At 41.0% G+C, this 21428-nt stretch overlaps 3 protein-coding genes and 1 non-coding gene across 4 annotated transcripts; 2 read left to right on the top strand and 2 right to left on the bottom strand.

The window, feature by feature from the left end:
• Nucleotides 1–8838: 8838 nt before the first annotated feature.
• On the bottom strand, nt 8839–13524 carry LOC131307056 (uncharacterized). The gene has a single exon (XM_058333473.1). It carries the CDS (start codon nt 13522–13524, stop codon nt 8839–8841), a length of 4686 nt encoding a protein of 1561 aa, XP_058189456.1.
• Nucleotides 12884–12986, top strand: LOC131309008 (small nucleolar RNA R71). Its single transcript, XR_009194682.1, has one exon. It is a non-coding gene; the product is annotated as a small nucleolar RNA R71 (small nucleolar RNA).
• A 2015-nt stretch (nt 13525–15539) lies between the features above and the next one.
• On the top strand, nt 15540–17641 carry LOC131306555 (very-long-chain aldehyde decarbonylase GL1-9-like). Its single transcript, XM_058332867.1, has 2 exons — nt 15540–16536; nt 16792–17641. Exons 1-2 carry the CDS (start codon nt 16306–16308, stop codon nt 17329–17331), a joined length of 771 nt encoding a protein of 256 aa, XP_058188850.1. The 5' UTR covers nt 15540–16305; the 3' UTR covers nt 17332–17641.
• A 306-nt stretch (nt 17642–17947) lies between these two features.
• Nucleotides 17948–19945, bottom strand: LOC131306553 (pentatricopeptide repeat-containing protein At1g34160). Its single transcript, XM_058332866.1, has one exon. The coding sequence runs from the start codon at nt 19815–19817 to the stop codon at nt 18081–18083; it is 1737 nt and encodes a 578-aa protein (XP_058188849.1). The 5' UTR covers nt 19818–19945; the 3' UTR covers nt 17948–18080.
• Between the last annotated feature and the right edge of the window lie 1483 nt (nt 19946–21428).

Here is a 21428-nt window from a genome sequence, read left to right as displayed (position 1 = left end):
GCCTAAGTGACCAATCTTTCCGATCAGGTCTAACCGTTTTCTCAAGAATTGATTTAACCTCCCTATTCGAGACCTCTACTTGGCCACTAGTTTGAGGATGATAAGGTGTTGCCACCTTGTGAGTGATAGAATATTTCTTTACTAGCGCCGCAAAGTATCTGTTTAGGAAGTGGGTTCCCTCATCGCTTATAATCGCACGTGGGTAGCCAAAGCGACTAAAAATGTTACTTTGCAAGAATTCGACCACAACCTTGTGGTCATTAGTCCGCGTTGCTACCGCTTCCACCCACTTTGAGACATAATCGACTGCCACTAAAATATACTCATTCCCAAAAGAGGTTGGGAATGGTCCCATAAAATCAATTCCCCACACGTCAAAAATTTCTACCACAAGAATATCGGACAAAGGCATCATGTCTCGGTGGGATATGTTGCTGTTACCCAAATTATGCAACCTAGAGGGGGGGTGAATAGGATTGCTAGTAATAATTACCAATAAAAATTTATCTCTAACAATATATGCAAACAATAAGTATGCAATCAAAATAGAGAGATAGAGAGATAGAACCCGTTTATAGTGGTTCGGTCCGGATTTGTCCACGGTCCGGCCCTACTCCACTTCTCCTCAAGCAATTACTTGAAGGTTAGACTAATCTTTAAAAGATTACAACTTGTAAGTCTTGCGGGTGCTTACAAGAACCGAATGCCTCTAGCTTTCCCGAGGAGCTAGCACAACCGCAAGAATTTTCTCCGAAAACTTCTCAAAAACAATAACACCCAAATTTCAACCCGAATTTGGTCTTCTAAGCTTTCAAGTGTTTGACTCAAACACTCACTTAGGAAATACAAGTATGTGAAGAAGGTATGAAAATTATCGCTCACGACTTGTACAAATTTTCTCTCAAGAATAATATGAAAGTGGAAGAACAATGAGAATTTTTGGCTTTGATCTTTTGAGAATTTGCTCTTGCAATAATATGGAATGTTGTAGCTTGTGTATGTACTCATTAATGAGTTCTTGATGCCTTATATAGCCATCCATATGCTTCCTAGCCGTTGGAAACTAGCCGTTGGAACTAGCCGTTGGAAACTAGCCGTTGGAAACTAGCCGTTTGAAACTAGCCGTTGGAAACTAGCCGTTTGAAACTAGCCGTTGGAAACTAGCCGTTTGAAACTAGCCGTTGGAAACTAGCCGTTTGAAACTAGCCGTTTGATAGAGTGGTCATCCGGGTGGTCGTCCGGTTGTCACAGCTTTCTGTTCAGACAGCCGGCTTGTCAGCCGGTTCGTCAACCTGTGGCTCACAATTTCATCTAAATAAACCGTTAAAGCATGTATTGAGCTCAATAAAGTCTTTGTAAATATAAATCATGAATCCAAGAGACTTTATGCTATATTTCAAGGTCACGAAAATATTTAGTTCGGGAATCGACTTTTCGATAATTTTGTATTTGCCGAATAAAAATATCATTGAATTAATCATCAAAATAATTAATAGAGATGCATATAAATTTTCACAAATTATAATGCATACATTTTTCAACAATCTCCCCCTTTTTGATGATGACACAAAATGATAGTTTTTATTCAAGTAGGAGTTATGCCAATCTCCCCCTTAATACATGCACCAAAGCAGTTATCTATGATCAACGAGTAATAGCAATAATCATCAGATCATAGCAAGCAATTTTTTTAAATTTGCCCAAAATGGCAAGATAGATCAATTAAAACTTGGCTTTTTCTCCCCCTGTGACATCATAAAAAAAAAACTAAAAAGAGAAAAACAATAGGGCCATGGTTCCAGCACCATGCCGCTCTTGCCCTGTAGCACTCTATCTTCGTTCATTGAGAGCTTGGCGTCCTTGATTTTCGTATTCTCGAATAATGGCTGCTACAACGGCAGCTATAATGCCAATCCAATACCACAGAGTATCCACATTTACATTCCATCCGAACCATGGTGGTATTCTCATGGTAAGTAACGCACACAGCAGAATGAAGATAAATAGTTGCATCCAAATGGTTTGGATAAACAACCTGAACTCTGCTCGTTCGGCATCTCTTTCGTAAAACTCAAACGGTAACCCTTGCGGTATGTTTGCCATTGCTTGATGAGAGATTTAGGCCGAGAGAGAAGGAAAGATAGATAGATGAAGAGATAGAGATTGTGTTGTTGAATTTATAGAGTATGAGATTGCCGAATTGTTTGAAATGCTGCGCCGAATTGTTTGAAATGGTGCGCCGAATTGATTGAATTGCTGCGCCGAAAGAGAGATAATAGGGGATGCGGCACCGAATAGAGATAGGATAGGGGATGCGGCGCCGAATAGGACAAGAATAGGGGTGGCGCCGAAAAGAACAAGAATAGGGGAAGAAAATTGTGTTCGGGTGTTTATTGTTGTGTCCCCTTAATACATGCTCCCCCTAAAAGAGAGCTTTTTAAAGAATGCGAGGGGTATTACCGAGAATGATTATCCCTGCAAGCTTAGAGACAAGAAATTCATATCGGCGAAGTATATAAGAGACAATTTAAGCACTAAGCCATGAAGTTCATACAAACTAAGTGTAACAGACTTAATAAATCAGAGTTAGCAACGCAAAAGCTTGAATAAGTCTCAACCTCACGGTCGTCCGGTTGGACATCCGCTTGGACATCCGACTGACAAATGCAGGTTAAGTCCAGAAATCGTTTAAGAGGAGTAACATTAAAGACCATAAAACTGATTTTCTTCATACCAAACACAGGAAAATGAAACATATGATAAAATGTTTGGAGGGTGATTTCTTTATCAAGATCATTTGTACTCTCCATCAAGTATGATATTTACGAATTCAATCAACTCAACATTGAATCCAAAAAAAAACTTTTGACATCAAGAACACAAAACTTTTTCATAAATGATTAGACATGCCGAGTTCTCGTCGAATGAAACAAAATTGTTCTTCACCAAGGGGTTTTGTGAAAATGTCCGCCAATTGCTTGTCGGTACTAATAAAGTTAAGTTCAATATCCCCTTTTTGAACATGATCTCTTATAAAATGATGTCTAATCTCAATATGTTTTGTTCGAGAATGTTGAATCGGATTCTTGGTTAAGCTAATTGCACTAGTATTATCACATTTAATAGGAATATGATCATATTGCAAATTGAAATCCTCCATTTGTTGTTTGATCCACAATATTTGGGCACAACAACTTCCAGCCGCTACATATTCCGCCTCGGCGGTAGATAGAGCTACAGAATTTTGTTTCTTGCTATGCCAAGACACTAGAGAGTGCCCTAGAAATTGGCAAGTCCCACTTGTACTTTTACGATCAACTTTGAAACCTCCAAAATCCGCATCCGAATAACCAATTAAATCAAATGCAACTCCACGTGGATAAAACAATCCTAAGTCATGAGAACCGGCAACATATTTAAAAATACGTTTAATAGCTTTTAAATGCGATTCTTTAGGACATGATTGAAATCTAGCACACATGCAAACACTAAACATTATATCCGGTCTACTTGCAGTGAGATAAAGTAATGAGCCGATCATACCTCGATACATCTTTTCATTGACGGCCTTACCATTCTCATCTTTGTCTAGCTTAGTTGATGTGCTCATTGGTGTGCTCGTTGGCTTTGATCCTTCCATGCCAAACTTCTTAATAAGTTCTTTCGCATATTTGGCTTGGTTGATTAGGATCCCCTCATTAGTTTGCTTGATTTGAAGTCCGAGGAAAAAGTTAAGCTCCCCCATCATACTCATTTCAAATTCACCTTGCATACACTTAGCAAACTCTTTGCACATATTATCATTAGTGGCACCAAAGACAATATCATCAACATATATTTGAATAATGAGCATATCTTTACCTTTGGCTTTAATGAAAAGAGTAGTATCAATTTTTCCACGAGTAAAGCCATTGTCAAGCAAGAATGAACTAAGTCTATCATACCATGCACGTGGTGCTTGCTTCAAACCATATAAAGCTTTTGAGAGTTTAAAAACATGATCGGGGTATACATGATCTTCAAAGCCGGGAGGTTGTTTGACATAAACTTCTTCATTTATGAACCCATTCAAAAATGCACTTTTCACATCCATTTGATAAAGCTTGAAATTTTTGAAAGATGCAAAGGCAAGTAATATGCGAATAGCCTCTAATCTAGCTACCGGTGCAAAAGTTTCTTCAAAATCAATACCTTCTTCTTGATTATAACCTTGAGCAACAAGTCTAGCTTTATTCCTAACAATATTTCCGGATTCATCTAGCTTGTTACGAAAAACCCATTTAGTACCTATAATAGTGTGATCAAGAGGCTTAGGTACTAATGCCCAAACTTTATTCCTTTCAAATTGATTTAACTCATCTTGCATGGCCAAAATCCAATTTTCATCATCTTGAGCTTCCGGAAAGTTTTTAGGCTCAATTTGAGAAACAAAAGCTTGATTTTCACAAAAATTTCTATGAGACGAGCGAGTGGTTACCCCTTTCGAAACTTCTCCAAGAATCAAGTCCTTTGGATGGTTTTGCACGAATCTCCAATCCTTGGAAAGATCTTGGTTGTCTCCCATGGCATCTTGAGGTTGATTAATAACTTCATCTTCTTTGATTTGAGAGCTTTCTACTTGAGTATCACCATCAACTTTTTCTTGAATTGTCAAGTCATGAATCTTATGTGTAATCTCTAAGTCATCATTATCAACAACATCCTTAGTAGCACAAGGATTAGATTCATCAAAGGAAACGTGAATAGATTCTTCAACAAGATTAGTGCGCTTATTATAAATTCTATATGCTTTGCTAGTAAGAGAGTAACCAATAAAGATGCCTTCATCCGATTTTGAATCAAATTTACCCAAGTTATCTTTTCCATTGTTTAATACATAACATTTACAACCGAAGGCATGAAAGTAATTAATGTTGGGTATTCTACCATTCCAAAGCTCATAAGGAGTTTTCTTGAGGATAGGCCTAATTAAAACTCGATTCAAAATATAGCATGAGGTATTGACGGCTTCCGCCCAAAAATATTTTGGCAAAGAGTTTTCACAAAGCATAGTGCGGGCCATTTCTTCTAGAGTACGATTTTTTCTCTCTACTACTCCATTTTGTTGAGGAGTACGAGGTACGGAAAAGTTATGACCAATACCATGTTCATCACAAAACTTTTCATATAAAGAATTGTCAAGTTCTTTTCCATGATCCGTACGAATGTTAGAAATAACAAAGCCTTTTTCATTTTGAACTCTTCTACAAAGTTTAGTGAAATTAGGATAAGCCTCATTCTTATGAGCTAGGAACATCACCCATGTATATCTAGAGAAATCATCAACAACAACAAGACAATAATAGTTTCCACAAAGACTTGGAGAGCGAGTTGGTCCAAACAAATCCATATGAAGTAATTGCAAAGGTCTAGTAGTTGAGACAACATTTTTGGACTTAAAAGAAACCTTGGTTTGTTTTCCTTGTTGGCAAGGACCACAAAGTCTATCTTTTTCAAATTTGATTTTAGGAAGACCTTTTACCAAATTTTTTCTAGAGAGTTTTGAAATAGCATCCATACTTGCATGTCCTAGGCGCCTATGCCAAAGCCAACTATTTTCACTCAAAGCGGAAAAACATTTTATATCACAATTACTTAAATCATTGAGATTAAAAACATATACATTTTCAAATCTTTGTCCAACGAAGAGTGTCTTGTTGCTTTTGTCATTTTCAATGATACATTTGGATTTTTCAAAGATAACACGATTTCCTCTATCACATAATTGACTTATGCTAAGAAGATTGTGTTTTAAACCATTAACAAGTAAAACATCTTCAATAATAGGAGAATTACCTATATTGCCGATTCCTATGATTTTACCTTTGTTGTTGTCTCCAAATGTGACATGTCCACCATCTTTAGATGAAAGAGAATTGAAAGCCCTCTTGTCACCGGTCATGTGTCTTGAACATCCACTATCAAGGTACCAACTTCCTTCCTTGAGAGAACTTTTGAAGCATACCTACAATAGCACATCAATTCTTGACTTTTGGTACCCAAATCATCTTGGGTCCTTGAAGGTTAGCATTGATACGGTTCTTAGGAACCCAAACCTTTTTTGCATTAGAAGATGAGTATCCTTTCATAGGACATGTAGGAGAAATATGACCAATTTTACCACAATAATGACATGTCAATTTAGAATGGCTAGAAGGAGGAACATCTTTTTCAAAAAGATTTTTGTGTTGAGTGGGATTATAACCAATTCCGGCCTTGTGAAAAGAAACCATTTGTTTTCCAAGAAGAATGTCTAAACTTTCTTTTCCATTAGTGAGTTTTGAAAGAGAATTAGTTAAATCATCAATTTGTTTTTCTAAAGATTCGTTTTTGGAAGTATCCTTCAAATACTCTTTTTCTTTTTCCAAAGAGGTTCTTAAACTTTCATTTTCTTCCTCCAAAATATCTCTCTCTTCAATTAAATCATCTATTTCTAGTGAAAGATCTTTAGCAACCTTTTTAAGAAATTTGTTTTTAGAAACAACCTTTTCAAATTCTACTTTCAACTCTTTATAGGCAATAAATAATTCATCAAAGGAATAGGATGAGTCGAGATCTACCTCGTTTTCTTCGATGGCCATGAAACACAAGTTAGCGACCTCTTGTTGCTCATCGTCCTCATCGGAGCTACTATCGTCACTATTGTCCCATGCGGCCATCATAGCTCTCTTTTTGTCCTTCTTTGAATATTTTTTTGCATATGGACATTCACTTTTGATGTGGCCGGGCTTCTTGCACTCGTAGCAAATGATTGGATCCTTTTTACTATTTTCTTCTTTGCCTCCATCTTTTCTTGAAAATCCTCTGCCTTTGTGAGATGCTCTATTTTTGAGGAGTTTCTTGAACGTTTTTGTGATGAGCGCCATTTCATCATCCTCACTTTCGTTGCTTGAATCCTCCTTGCTTTTTGATTTGCTTGTTGTACTTTTGAAGGCAAGATCCTTAACTTTCTTCTCTTTTTCACCCTTGAGGTTGTGATGCATTTCCTCCGTCATGAGAGATCCCATGAGCTTGTCCATCGTGTATGTTGAGAAATCTTTGGATTGTAGGATGATGGAGGTGGTAGTGTCCCAATTGGTTGGCATGGAACGGAGCACCTTCCTTGTCATTTCGGATTGACTGTAAATCTTTCCAAGAGCTTTTAAACCGTTAGTAATACTAGCAAATCTAGCAAACATTTGAGATATAGATTCATCCGGTTTCATTTTGAAGAGCTCATAGCTATGCACAAGAATATCAATTTTGGACTCCTTAACTTGACTATCTCCTTCATGTGACATTTCTAACTTATCCCATATTTCTTTAGCCGATTCACATGCGGAAACACAATCATATTCATTGGGAGTAATAGCACAAAAAAGAAGGTTCATAGCTCTATAGTTCTTTTCTATTGAAGCCTTTTCCAAATGACTCCACTCATAATCTGGTTTAGGCATAGTCTCTTCTCCAACTTTCTTAGTAGGAATAATGGGACCATTTTTGATAATTTTCCATAGATCATAATCCGTGGATTGAATAAAGATCATCATTCTATTTTTCCAATGAGAGTAATTTTCTCCGGTGAACAAGGGAGGTCTATTGGACGATTGACCTTCGATACAAGAAACATTACTAGTGGTTGCCATGGATCTTAACTCTTAGATGGTTAAATCTACAAACAAGAGCCGAGGCTCTGATACCAATTGTTACCCAAATTATGCAACCTAGAGGGGGGGTGAATAGGATTGCTAGTAATAATTACCAATAAAAATTTATCTCTAACAATATATGCAAACAATAAGTATGCAATCAAAATAGAGAGATAGAGAGATAGAACCCGTTTATAGTGGTTCGGTCCGGATTTGTCCACGGTCCGGCCCTACTCCACTTCTCCTCAAGCAATTACTTGAAGGTTAGACTAATCTTTAAAAGATTACAACTTGTAAGTCTTGCGGGTGCTTACAAGAACCGAATGCCTCTAGCTTTCCCGAGGAGCTAGCACAACCGCAAGAATTTTCTCCGAAAACTTCTCAAAAACAATAACACCCAAATTCCAACCCGAATTTGGTCTTCTAAGCTTTCAAGTGTTTGACTCAAACACTCACTTAGGAAATACAAGTATGTGAAGAAGGTATGAAAATTATCGCTCACGACTTGTACAAATTTTCTCTCAAGAATAATATGAAAGTGGAAGAACAATGAGAATTTTTGGCTTTGATCTTTTGAGAATTTGCTCTTGCAATAATATGGAATGTTGTAGCTTGTGTATGTACTCATTAATGAGTTCTTGATGCCTTATATAGCCATCCATATGCTTCCTAGCCGTTGGAAACTAGCCGTTGGAACTAGCCGTTGGAAACTAGCCGTTGGAAACTAGCCGTTGGAAACTAGCCGTTTGAAACTAGCCGTTGGAAACTAGCCGTTTGAAACTAGCCGTTGGAAACTAGCCGTTTGAAACTAGCCGTTGGAAACTAGCCGTTTGAAACTAGCCGTTTGATAGAGTGGTCATCCGGGTGGTCGTCCGGTTGTCACAGCTTTCTGTTCAGACAGCCGGCTTGTCAGCCGGTTCGTCAACCTGTGGCTCACAATTTCATCTAAATAAACCGTTAAAGCATGTATTGAGCTCAATAAAGTCTTTGTAAATATAAATCATGAATCCAAGAGACTTTATGCTATATTTCAAGGTCACGAAAATATTTAGTTCGGGAATCGACTTTTCGATAATTTTGTATTTGCCGAATAAAAATATCATTGAATTAATCATCAAAATAATTAATAGAGATGCATATAAATTTTCACAAATTATAATGCATACATTTTTCAACAGTTGCCAACCTTTTGGCAACGAAGGCATGCCTTGCAAAACTCATGGGCATCCTTAAAAAGTGTGGGCCAATAGAACCCGCATTGCAAGACCTTTGCCGAGGTCCTCTTACCGCTAAAATGTCCCCCACACTCGAGAGTATGACAAAAAGTCAATATGCTCTGTTGCTCACTTTCGGGGACACATCGCCGAATCACTTGATCCGAGCAATATTTGAACAACTCCGGATCCTCCCAAAAATAATTACCAACCTGCGCAAAGAATCGGTCCTTGTCTTGCTTGGACCAATGGGAAGGTATGGCGCCAGTGGCATGGTAATTTACAATATTCGCATACCAAGGGGGTTGACTATGTGACACCGAAAAAAGTTGCTCATCTGGAAAAGAGTCTTTTAAGGGTAAAGGGTCACATGCGGAGTCAATCAAGATCCTAGAGAGGTGGTCAGCTACGGAGTTTTCGGAACCTTTCTTGTCCCGGATTTCTAAGTCAAATTCTTGTAGCAACAAGACCCACCTAATCAACCTAGGTTTCGTGTCCTTCTTTGAAAGCAAGTACCGTAGCGCGGCATGGTCAGAGTACACGATAATCTTTGACCTCAAGAGGTAGGACCGAAACTTATCTAACGCAAATACTACCGCGAGCATCTCCTTCTCCGTAGTGGTATAGTTCAATTGAGCATCGGAGAGAGTCTTACTCGCATAGTAAATGGCATGAGACACCTTATCCACCCGTTGGCCAAGGACCGCGCCAACCGCATAGTCGGACGCATCACACATGATCTCAAAGGGAAGAGACCAAACAGGGGATTGCATGATCGGGGCGGAAGACAATGCAGTACGAAGCTTCACGAAGGCATTCATGCACGCATCATCAAAGACAAAAGGGGCATCCTTGGCAAGGAGGTCGCACAAGGGTTTTGAAATTTTGCTAAAGTCTCTAATGAAGCGGCGGTAAAACCCCGCATGCCCTAAAAATGAGCGGATTTGCTTGACGGTAGAAGGGGGAGGAAGCTTAGAGATAAGGTCCACTTTAGCTTTGTCGACTTCGATCCCCCTTTTAGACACGACATGACCTAGCACAATTCCCTCTTGAACCATAAAATGGCTCTTCTCCCAACTTAACACCAAATTGGTCTCCAAACAGCGCTTAAGCACCCTCTCTAGATTATGGAGACAACTCTCGAAAGACTTCCCAAAAATCGAGAAGTCGTCCATGAAGACCTCAAGAAAATTCTCCACCATATCAAAGAATATTGCCATCATGCACCTTTGAAAGGTTGCAGGTGCATTGCACAAACCAAAAGGCATCCGCCGATAGGCAAAGGTGCCAAACGGACAGGTGAATGTGGTTTTTTCTTGGTCTGCGGGGTCAACGGGCACTTGATTATAGCCTGAATAGCCATCAAGAAAACAGAAGTAACTCTGGCCCGCCAACCGTTCTAGGATTTGATCCACAAATGGAAGTGGAAAGTGATCCTTCCTAGTCATGGAATTCAACTTCCGATAATCAATGCACACTCGCCACCCCGTGGTCATGCGAGTGGGGACAGACTCACCCTTATCATTTTTCACCACGATGATGCCTGACTTCTTAGGCACCACCTGCGTGGGACTCACCCATTTACTATCAGAGATGGGGTATATGATACCCGCATCTAACAATTTCACCACCTCTTTCATTACCACCTCTTTCATGTTGGGATTTAATCTCCGTTGCATCTCTCGAGATGGTTTGGCATCTTCCTCACAATTTATACGATGCATGCAAACGGAGGGGTCTATCCCCTTGAGGTCCGCTACCGACCACCCTAAAGCACCCTTGTGCCTCCTAAGCACATCAACAAGCTGACCCTCCTGCACGACAGTAAGGTCAGACGCGATAATCGCAGGAAGAGTATCTGTAGACCCTAAAAAGATATACTTGAGATTGGCCGGGAGTGGCTTCAGCTCAAGCTTCGGAGGGGCCTCTATAGAAGGGAGCGCAGGCTCACGTGATAAGGGTGGTAATGGTTCAAACTTGGCTCGCCATGTTGGAGGTGCATGATTGAGCACTGAGTTGACCTCTGCAATGGTTTGACCTAAGTCGTACTCCTCATGGCCATAATGGGCCAAGCACGCCTCTAAAGGGTCCTTAGTGAGAATGTAGGGAAGAGCTTCCTCCACGACATCATCTATGACATCGACTGCGAAACAGTCTTCATCCGTGGAAGGGTACTTGGTGGAATTGTAAATATTAAGCCTAACATTCATGTTTCCAAAAGACACATCCATCACCCCGGCCTTGACATGGATATTAGCATTGGCTGTAGCTAAGAAAGGACGACCAAGTATGATGGTGGTGGATTGCATGGATGCTTGGCCAGGCTCTGTGTCAAGGATGATAAAATCTGTAGGGAAAAGAAATTGGTCAACTTTGACCAATACATCCTCGACAATGCCCCTTGGGATTCTAACGGATCGGTCCGCCAACTGTAAAGTCACCGATGTGGGTTTCAACTCCCCAAACCCAAACTGCTCATACACAGAGTATGGCATAAGATTAACACTGGCCCCGAGATCCAGAAGTGCCCTTTCTATAATGTGGTCACCTATGACACATGAAATTGTGGGGGTCCCTGGATCGGGCAACTTAGGGGCAGTAGAAGTGTGGAAAACAGAGGAGACACCCTCAGCTAGAAGGACCTTTTTTGTAACATTGGTTCGAGTTCTACGCTTTTGAGTGCAAAGGTCCTTAAGAAATTTAGCGTATGAGGGGACTTGCCGAATGGCATCCAGAAGAGGAAGATTTATCTTGACTTGCTTGAAAGTCTCAATCATATCTTCCATCACAGCAGCTTTCTTAGTATAAGGAGATTGTGAATTAAGAGCCGCTGGAAAAGGGACACGTGGTACACCTGGTGGTACCACGGCGGAACTGGTGGAAGGAGAAGTAGGTGAAGTGGTATCAGTAACAAAAGGAGGCGCATCCTCCTCTTCAAGGATCTTGTCCTTTTCCTTAGGCCTAGAAACAGAAGATCGAGCATCTTGCTTTTTCGAAGTGTAATCTGTAGGCCTAGTCTCTACAACCCGGCCCGATCGAAGGGCCACAACTGCTTTAGCTTGCTCCTGGTGATGGTTAGGAGCGTGCTGCTGGTCAACTTGGAATTGACCCCTAGGATTGGAAACTGGTTGGCTGGGTAGCTTACCCTCCTCTCTCTTGCTAAGCGCATTGGCCAGTTGGCCAATTTGGGATTCTAACCGCACTATGGATTGAGTATTGGAATTACATTGTTGGCTGGTACTCTCTAATCCCTGTAGTTTTTGGAGCACAGTTTGCATCCCTTGTAACATGGTCTCATCAAAATTGGGAGACCTTTGAGGCTGGGGTGCCTGAGAAGGAGGAGGTGCTTGTTGGAAAGGCTGTGGTGCCCTTTGGGAAGCCGCTTGATTAAAAGTGCTTGGATAAGTGGGCCTTGGTTGGTTGAAACCACTTTGGTTGTGCGGTCTCTGTTGCAAAGAGGAGGGACTGCCTTGATTTTGCGTCCTCCAAGAAAAGTTTGGGTGATCTTTCCAGCCAGCATTGTATGTGGGAGAAAATGGGTCGTAGCCTGGCCTGGAGAACCCTTGTGCAGCACTAACTTGCTCTTGCACAAACTCTGGATATTGGGAAGCAGAAGGACAATCAGTGATGTAATGCATGGGACTAGCACAAATCCCACACGCCTCCTGAAAAGTGGGCGGATGATGTCCCACAGGGAGAGGATGTTGACCTGAAGTGATTAATTCTTTCAATGTTTGGGTCAAGGCAGCTACTTGATGTGTAAGGTCATTAGAGGGCTGAACCTCATAGACCCCTCTCTGTTTGGAAGAACTAGACGCTGCCCCTCTCGAATGTCTGAGGGACGATGCACGATGTTGAGAGTTTTCACTAAGATTTTCGAATAACTTCCATGCATCATTCACATTCTTATGCAGAAAGGTCCCACCACTAGAAGAATCAACCAGTTGGCGGTGTGGTTCAGTCAAACCCTGGTAAAAAGACTGAACAAGCTGCCACTTGGGGATAGCATGGTGAGGACACGTCCTAAGAAGGTCATTGAATCTCTCCCAAGATTCATGAAACTGTTCTCCATCGTGTTGGGTAAATCCGGTGATCTCTTGTCTATGAAGAGTTGTCTTACCGATGGAGAAATATTTCTTTAGGAACTCTTCGCACATCTGAGTCCAAGAGGTGATGGAGTTTGCCGGTAAGGAGTTCAACCACTGTTTGGCCTTATCCTTTAACGAGAATGGGAAAAGGAGTAATTTCAATGCATCCTTATCAAAGTCACGAATGCAAATAATTTTGCTCGTTTCCATGAATTGGTTCAAGTGATCATAAGGATCCTCGTTTGGTTTCCCATAAAATGAGGGCAACATCTGTAAAGTGCCCGGCCTTATCTCGTATTGGTTGGCTCTTACCGTGGGCATGACTATGCACGAAGTGGACTCATACTCATTTGGAATAAAATACTCCACCAATGGGGAGCCCTGTTCCCCACCAGCTGCCCCTGTTTGGTCGCCCATTACGTCAAAGTTTATATTACGAGCAATTGGGCGCTCACGTTTTGCTTTAACAGACTTCTTAAAAGATCTAAGGGTTTTGTCAAAATCAGGATCGATATCAGACGCTCTCTCAGGTGATAGTGACCGATATCGACGCATAAATATTAAAAAACCCTAATTCCACTACCGTTTCAGCTATCCAACAATAAAGTAATTGAAAAGAGAACTCACAGTGGGTGAACGAAATCGCTTTGATCTGCTTGGCCACCAATAAATTCAACTCCGCAATCCTTGTGATTTTCAAAAACCTGGAAAAGCTAAAACAGACTAACAGGAAAAAAAAAATTAAATAAACAAAGAATTAAACTAAAAACAAATCAAAAATACGCAACCGTGTTTTAACTCCCCGGCAACGGCGCCAAAATTTGGTCTGTCGTTTTCGCACCAAAAATATAATTTATAAAACAGGGAATTAACAATTATCCCGAAGAATAGCAGTTAAGTCCGAGATCGTCCACGGAGAGTAAAAAGCTAAGTTGCAATACGTTCAATTGATTTCTAATTTAATTCTGAAACTAAAAGGAAGTTGGATTTGGATTTGGATTTGCTTAAACTAAAATTAAACTAGAAAGCAATGAAAGAATTTTGAAACAAATGAGATAAAGGACTAGGTTTCCGATTCAGTCTCCCCTTGTAACGCAATTATTTCGAAGCCTAGGGTTTACATTCAACATTCAACCAGATCACCGTAGGGTAGCAATTCCTATCGATAATCCCCAAAAATATAATCAAGATTCGTACTCCGTATAGGTTATCTCAACACGGCACGGATCGTCTCATTGGATTTAACCACGGCACGATCCGTCTCACGTCGTATAATCTATCTCAAAGCCTATCTTGAAACATTCAAAATCATTGCATGACTGTGCTTGAAATCATGGATGCAAACGCATTCGAATATTGGAAAAATATAAAACTTCATAAAAAGTTACGAATCGATCAAGTCATACAATCAAGTTAAATATAAAACCCTAGAAATCTAACAACTACGCTAGTTGGAGAGACCTCCTCGTCACCCTAGCCAAATAGTTTAGCCGCTCATGGAGTGAGAACAAATAATCGTGAAACAAATAAACTCCATTGAGCAATAAACTAAAAACTTGCAGAGAATAAAAAGATTAAACCCTGAAGCTTGTTTTCTTCTTCCGTCGTGTTGCTACCGCTCTGGCCGAGGCGTGATCAAAAGCCGCACAACTCAATTGCTTTCTGTAAGCATGAGTAAAGCTCCTGATGGCAGTCCCGTTCTTACCGTTTCTCCGTGGGAGAAAAAGATCCTAGCATGGCAGCCCCCGTTCTCGGTTATTGCGTGGGAGAAAAAAGTGATTCCCAAAACCCTTTTTTCTTCCTTTTAATAGTGGACCACTCCAGCTGTAGTAATAAGCCGAGACTTTCTTTGGCTTCTAAAGTATCACCAATCCTTCAATTATTGGGCCCACTTTATAATTGTCCAATTCCCAGTCAATTATGATTGGGTCACAATGGGTTTTGACCCAAATAAAACTAGTCCACGCCATATAATCATTAATTGCCGCTTCGAGCTTTAATTAATTTGACGACCAGCTTTATTTTGACACGAAATAAAATTCGACTTTGCTCTTTAGCTCCAAATGTTATTCATCGGCTCAAAGAGTCCTGAAACATAATTAACAAGTATCAAACTCCAAGTACCACACTAAACGGACATAACAAACCTAAGTTAGGGGGAGTAAATAGGCATATTTACGCACCTATCACTATGCCCTAAAAAAACATTAAAATAAAATTCAGAATCTAGAACATCATGATTTTTCGTTATCAACATACTGTGGAAATTACTTTACTCCCAAAACTTAAGATAAAGTAAATACATAAATTAAGTAAGAAATTTAGCACGTTGGTTGGAATTGTATTTTAGAGATGTCAAATTTTAACATATCAAATTCCCACATAGGCCGCCAAAACGAAGTCTTTTTGGTTCTCCAATTCAAACCTCAACACTTTTCTATTTTTAAGACGCGTACCGAGACCACAGTAAAATGATCCGTACAGCTTATTTTGTAGGCCTCGTTGACATGTCACTAATAAAAATATTAAGTTGATCAAATAATTATCAAAACAAGTCATATTTTTAGAATAATTTTTGTGTTTAGTTGTCTATCGATGTTTGATCAAAATAATGTTTTAAACAATGATAATGTCAATGAGGCCTACGAGACAAGCTGTTAAGATCACCTTGTTGTAGTTTCGGTACGTGTCTTAAAATAGAGAAGTGTTGAGGTTTGAACCAGGGAGACCAAAATGACGTCGTCGTTTTGACCGCTCTACAGCACTTGGGTGCAGCCCCGCACCAGAGCATCCCGGCATCCCCGGATTCGGTTGGAGATGCTCAGCATCTCCTCTGTTCCTACATGTACTGTGGGGATTTGGCTCACAATTCAAAGGGTCCTAGAACCGTGGGAATTGAGATTTAGTTGCAGATGATTCTCAGGGACCAGTTGCAGGCATTGAAGAAGGGCTTTGGCTGGAGTGCCTTATCCCATTTTAGCCGCAGCAAAATAGGCTCCCATTTGGCCTATAAATTCAGTTGCCTTCTTTGTGTGCTGGAGACACAGAGAGTGCGAGTTGAGTTTGAGCTCGGACGTGTGAGCTCCTCCTCCGGTGAGAGTTAATTGATAATTGCGTGCGATTCAACAATAGATGAAATTTCTCTCCGTGTTTGAGTTGTGTGCGCGTGTTTGGTTTGAGGTCTTGGGCGGCACTCACAATCATAACTTACGTTTACATATTCAATTATTCAAAGGGCGTTAGTGCAATCTCGAAGAGGCGCAATGTGGCTTCAAAAATCGAAACCTTGAGATTGGATTTCGAGGATTCTGGATTTGGTTTGATCGGTTTTTCATCATGGTATTCTGGGAGGGTTACGTGAGCGATGAAGCCATGGGGACATTTGCCCCAGTTATGGTGTATTGGTTGTACGCGGGGTTTTATCAGTTGTTACCGCCACTAGACAATTACCGTCTGCACACCAGAAAAGAGGAAGAAGAGAGGAACTTGGTGCCGTTGTGGTCTGTCGTCAAGGGTGTTTTGCTGAATCAGCTTGTTCAGGTCGCTGTTGCTCATGGGATCTTCTTGGTTAGCTCTCCAACTTGAGTTTGGCAGATTTTAAGCTTAAGTTGGGTTCAATTTTCCTCATTTCATTTGGATTCCCTCCATCCGGTCCATTTTCGGTTTGTTATATAGGAAATGTCGCGGTACTTTGATCTTACAAAAGTGCTTTCTTGAATAATTTTTCGAACTTTTTTGGACCATTCAAAAGTTCTCATCAACAGGAAAGCTTTCTCGTAATATGAGAGCTAACTACTGTTCCTCTATGGTTTCTTGCTGCAGCTAACCTCCCAGGCAAGTTCATCTGGAGTCGCAGTTCATCCCTCACTTCCGGTCCAAATTCTGCAAATTGCTATAGCAATGCTGGTCATGGACGCCTCGCAGTATTTCATGCATCAATACATGCACCAAAATAAGTTCTTGTACCGTCACGTCCATTCCCAACACCATAGATTGGTTGTCCCATACGCAATCGGGGCCTCCTACAATCACCCGCTCGAGGGACTTCTAGACACTTTTGGTGGGGTTATCTCCTTCCTCATCTCCAGAATGACTGCTCGGACGGCTGTGATTTTCTTCTGCTTTATGGCAATCAAAAACGTTGATGACCACTGCGGACTATGGTTGCCTGGCAATATCTTCCATCTCTTATTCCAGAACAACTCTGCTTATCATGACATCCATCATCAACTCCAGGGCACAAAGTACAACTACTCCCAGCCTTTCTTTCCCATTTGGGATAAACTTCTTGGAACCCACATGCCTTATAGGGTTGTGAAGCGAGCTGATGGGGGTTTCGAGGCTAGAGTAGCGAAAGACTAGTTCATCTCTTACCATTAGTCCTTGTAATATACCCTTTCGTCGTTTTAGGATGTCTGATCGAGCTTGTGCCAATCGCGGAGAAATCGTCCTAGTTTATCCTTATGAGGAGGAGCTAGAGTTTGCCACTAATGTTCATTGTTCATTCCTTTTTGCTGTTGGGTGAGTATTGTTTTTCTTTGATTGGAATGTAACATTGCCAACTGATGTATTGTCAAGTATACTGTTTCGTTATTGTGATCATTTGAAAGTTTTAAGTTCCTCAGAACTGCTAAAAGTTACACGATGAGCTTTCGGACCATGTATTTCAAAGTAACTCAATGAGTTGTGCTGGGTCTTGCTTTCTCTCATGGAATAACACCAAAGGAGCTATTACCTGCTTAGGAGCCAGAACAGACAGAATAATGGGCTCGACTACGTCGGGTATAGGATCCACTTTGCAACGTATGGTTAAGATCATCAAAATAGATTGCAGAACTCAAGCTATTGGTGTCTTAAGAGGTGTGCGAGTAGAATTACGGATCTACTAACTGTCGTTGATTTCTCCTCACTCTTGAATACAGAAAGTAGCTCGGCATAGTTAAAGAAATAAACCAAGGAAACCAAATGCAACAGTTAATAATTTCACAGAGCATGCTCTAAAGTTATTGGTTTCTGTTGAACGAATTGCTTGTACATGGTGCCTAGATCTCTATTTAGATGTCAACAACGATATACAGTAACAAATTTAAAGCACAACAAATCAATTAATCTTACCAATAATCTCTGCAGGAACAGGATCCCTGCTTGAATCTATGAAACCGAGCTCGATCCCTCACAATAATTTCCCTCTCATAAATCTTCGAAATCAGTTTGATCACAGCATGACAATCCCCACAAATTCTAAGATTTTTTATCACTTGAATTGGAGCATGCTCGCTAATACTAATCAAACCGAAAGCCACAGCTAACTTCTCACTATGATAACACAATGCATTCTCTTTGTCCTCCTGCCCTATATCATGCAACACATAATTCGTCTCCGGCACATACCCGTATGCCTCAATCCTAAACCTAACCTCCTCGAGCTTCTGATAGATCTCCTGCCAACTCGGATGGCTTTGATCGCCGTTGAGAAATTTGTGCACCACACCCTCCACTTCAGTATAACTAAACCCTGGAACCTTCTTAACGTCTCTGTTCTTCATCGCTTCTCTCACCCTCCCCACATCGTCCCACCTCTCGAGTGCTGCATATACGTTGGACAACAACACGAAATCCCCGCAACTGTTGGAACCCATCTCCACAAGCTTCCTAGAGACTTGCTCTGCCATATCGACGTTCCCGTAAGTCTTGCACGCCCCTAGCAAAGTCTGCCAAAGCACCACATCAGGGACCACTGGCATCGATCTCACGATCTCAAAAGCATCTTCAAGCCGTCCGGCCCTACCCAACAAATCAACCACACTGCCGTAATGCTTCACATTAGGACTCACTCCACGCCCCGCCATCGAATTGAACAACCTAAACCCCTCATCCACCAGTCCAGCATGGTTACAAGCACATAACGCCGCGAGGTAGCTCACACTATCCGGACACACCCCGAATCGACCCATTTCCTCAAAAAGCTCCATCGCCCTACGGCCATCCCCGTGCATTGCCAACGCCATGATCATCGTATTCCACGTAACAAGACTCTTCCTACAAACACGCTCGAAAATTTGATAAGCCTTGTCCACAAACCCACACTTCGCGTACATGTCGATCGCCGCGTTGCAAACCTGCACGTTCAAATCCAACCCCTCGCCCCTAACGTACTCCCATATCTTCTCACCCTCTCTTGTAGCACCCAGCTGCGAGCAAGCCGAGAGGGCACCCAAAACCGTGACCTCGTTCGCCCTCAAACCCTCCGACCCAGCTCTCTTGAACATCTCCAGCGCCTCGCTCGGCCTGCTCCCCTGCGCCAACCCGGCAATCAACGCGTTCCAGCTCGCGATATCCCTCCTGCTAGCCATTTCCTCGAACACCTTGCGCGCGCCGTCCAGATCGCCCGCCTTGGCGTACACGTCCAGCAACGTGGTCTGCAACAGTGCGTCGAGCCCGAAACCGAATCGAGTGACTTGGGAGTGAATCTGGGCGGCCTCGGGAAGGGCGAGGGCGCGGGCGCAGGCCTTGAGGGCGAAGGAGCAGGTGAGGGCGTCGGGTTTTGTCGTTGTTGTTGGGGCACGTGACATGTGGAGGTAGCAGGTGAGGGCGCGGGTGGGGGTCGGGGTGAGGGCGAGGCCGCGGATTATGGCGTTGTAGTCGTTGGTGGAGGGGAAGGGGGTGTGGCGGAAGACGAAGGTGGCGTAGGGGAGGAGAGAGAGGGAGGGGGAGGGGGAGGTGGCGCAGCGGTCGAGGAGTTTCGAGCGGTGGAAGGGGAAGAGGCCGGTGGTGGTGAGGTGGGCGTGGAGTTGCTTGATGTGGGAGAGGGAGTGGCAGTTTTGGAGGAGTGAGTCGACGAAGGCCATGCCAATGCCATGCAACGGAGGGGGAGAGAGGCTCCAAAGGCCAGAGGAAGTGGAACTAGGGGAAGTTCTAAATTCACACTTGTTTTCACCTCTTCACACCCACCAGAAGGTTCCTTTCAATTTTCGGGAATGTTAGTGTATGAAATAAATTCCCGGAAAAAGTGAAGTGAGATTATTTTGAAAAAGAATTTTGCAGAAAAAATTAAATTCTTTCCTTCTGGCAATATCTATTTTGAAGAAGAATCTTGCAAGAAAACTAAAATTACTTCCTTTTGACAAGACCTATTTTGCATAAAAGTGTTTCATAGAATCTCAATGGAATAGTTGAAGGTGTGAATCCTATAACTTTTTTGATAACTAAACACACAGAAAGTTACAGGAACGTTGATTTTCCTATCCTTTCCGTCCATTGAACGGGGCCGAAAGGTGAATGAGTTGGGACACAAATGCGTTTGGAGTCGTTTTTTTTGTGAATTTCATATGCATTTTGTAGGGTTTATGTGCACTGAATGGATCTGGATATGTGTTCGTTGCTCAGCCAAAAAACATGAAAATAATTATATGACTACGCATATCAAGTACTAGTGGATGTTCGTGTCCAGACACGTCGAAATGTATCATAGTCTCAAATTAAATAAATTGTCCGTATTAATTACCGGGTTGTTCTATGGGATAGTTGTAATCTTCAGAAAGAGTTAATTACTTAAGTACAAAGAAAATTTACTCCGAAAAAAATAATCCGTGGTTGAGAATCACTTTGATGATTGGGTCACACACATCAAAGTGAATCTCAACTACTAGTTGCTCTTTTCGGGATACTTTCAGGGTAAATTTTCTTTGTCTCTAGCATTTTCCTTTCTTATTTAATCATATAATGCAACATTAATTTACACAAAGATACATTGTCTAAAAAATGAGAATAGAGAATGACAAATGTATTAGGAGAATATTTTTTATATCTTCTAAAAAAAAATATGATCTGATGGCTATAAATTTAATATGAAGTGATCTAGTGGTTGTAAATTTTGCTCTCATTTATATACTTAGACATTTTCAACAGAAATCGCTCTATTTTATGGAGTAAAATATAGATTATTTTTTATTATTGGTAGAGTTGTCAATAGCAAGCCAATATTAGCTGCATCTACTCGAATCCGAACTTTTCCAACACTTGAGCCTCTCTCCACGTCTTTGGGTTTGAGGCACGTACACGTTGCCTAATGAGGCCATTTTTTAGTCCCATATTATTTGTAAGGAAAATGCTAAAAATGCTTAATGGACTTTTGTTAAGGTTGAAATAATCTAATTTTTTTTGGAGCCTATATAATAATTTTATTTTTTAGTCAAATAAGTTAGAAAAGTCAAATAAGTGATTATTCATAGTTGATAACAAACACCCTTAATTGACTTTTTATAAATAAATAAGTTAAATAAGTTGGATTATAAGTACTAGCAAACGGAGCCATGGTATATTCTGTAATTAAATAAAGATATTGGCAATTAATATAAAACAGAAACTAATTTTAATAACCTTATTTTATTGGAACTTACTTTTAAATTTTGGCTTTATTCATGTAAAAATTATAGAAGACATAATTTCAGGCGTTAAAA

Source organism: Rhododendron vialii, chromosome 11a, assembly GCF_030253575.1.
Source record: "Rhododendron vialii isolate Sample 1 chromosome 11a, ASM3025357v1".
In the NCBI taxonomy this organism is placed as follows: domain Eukaryota; kingdom Viridiplantae; phylum Streptophyta; class Magnoliopsida; order Ericales; family Ericaceae; genus Rhododendron; species Rhododendron vialii.
This window is presented reverse-complemented; position numbering and strand designations above follow the sequence as displayed.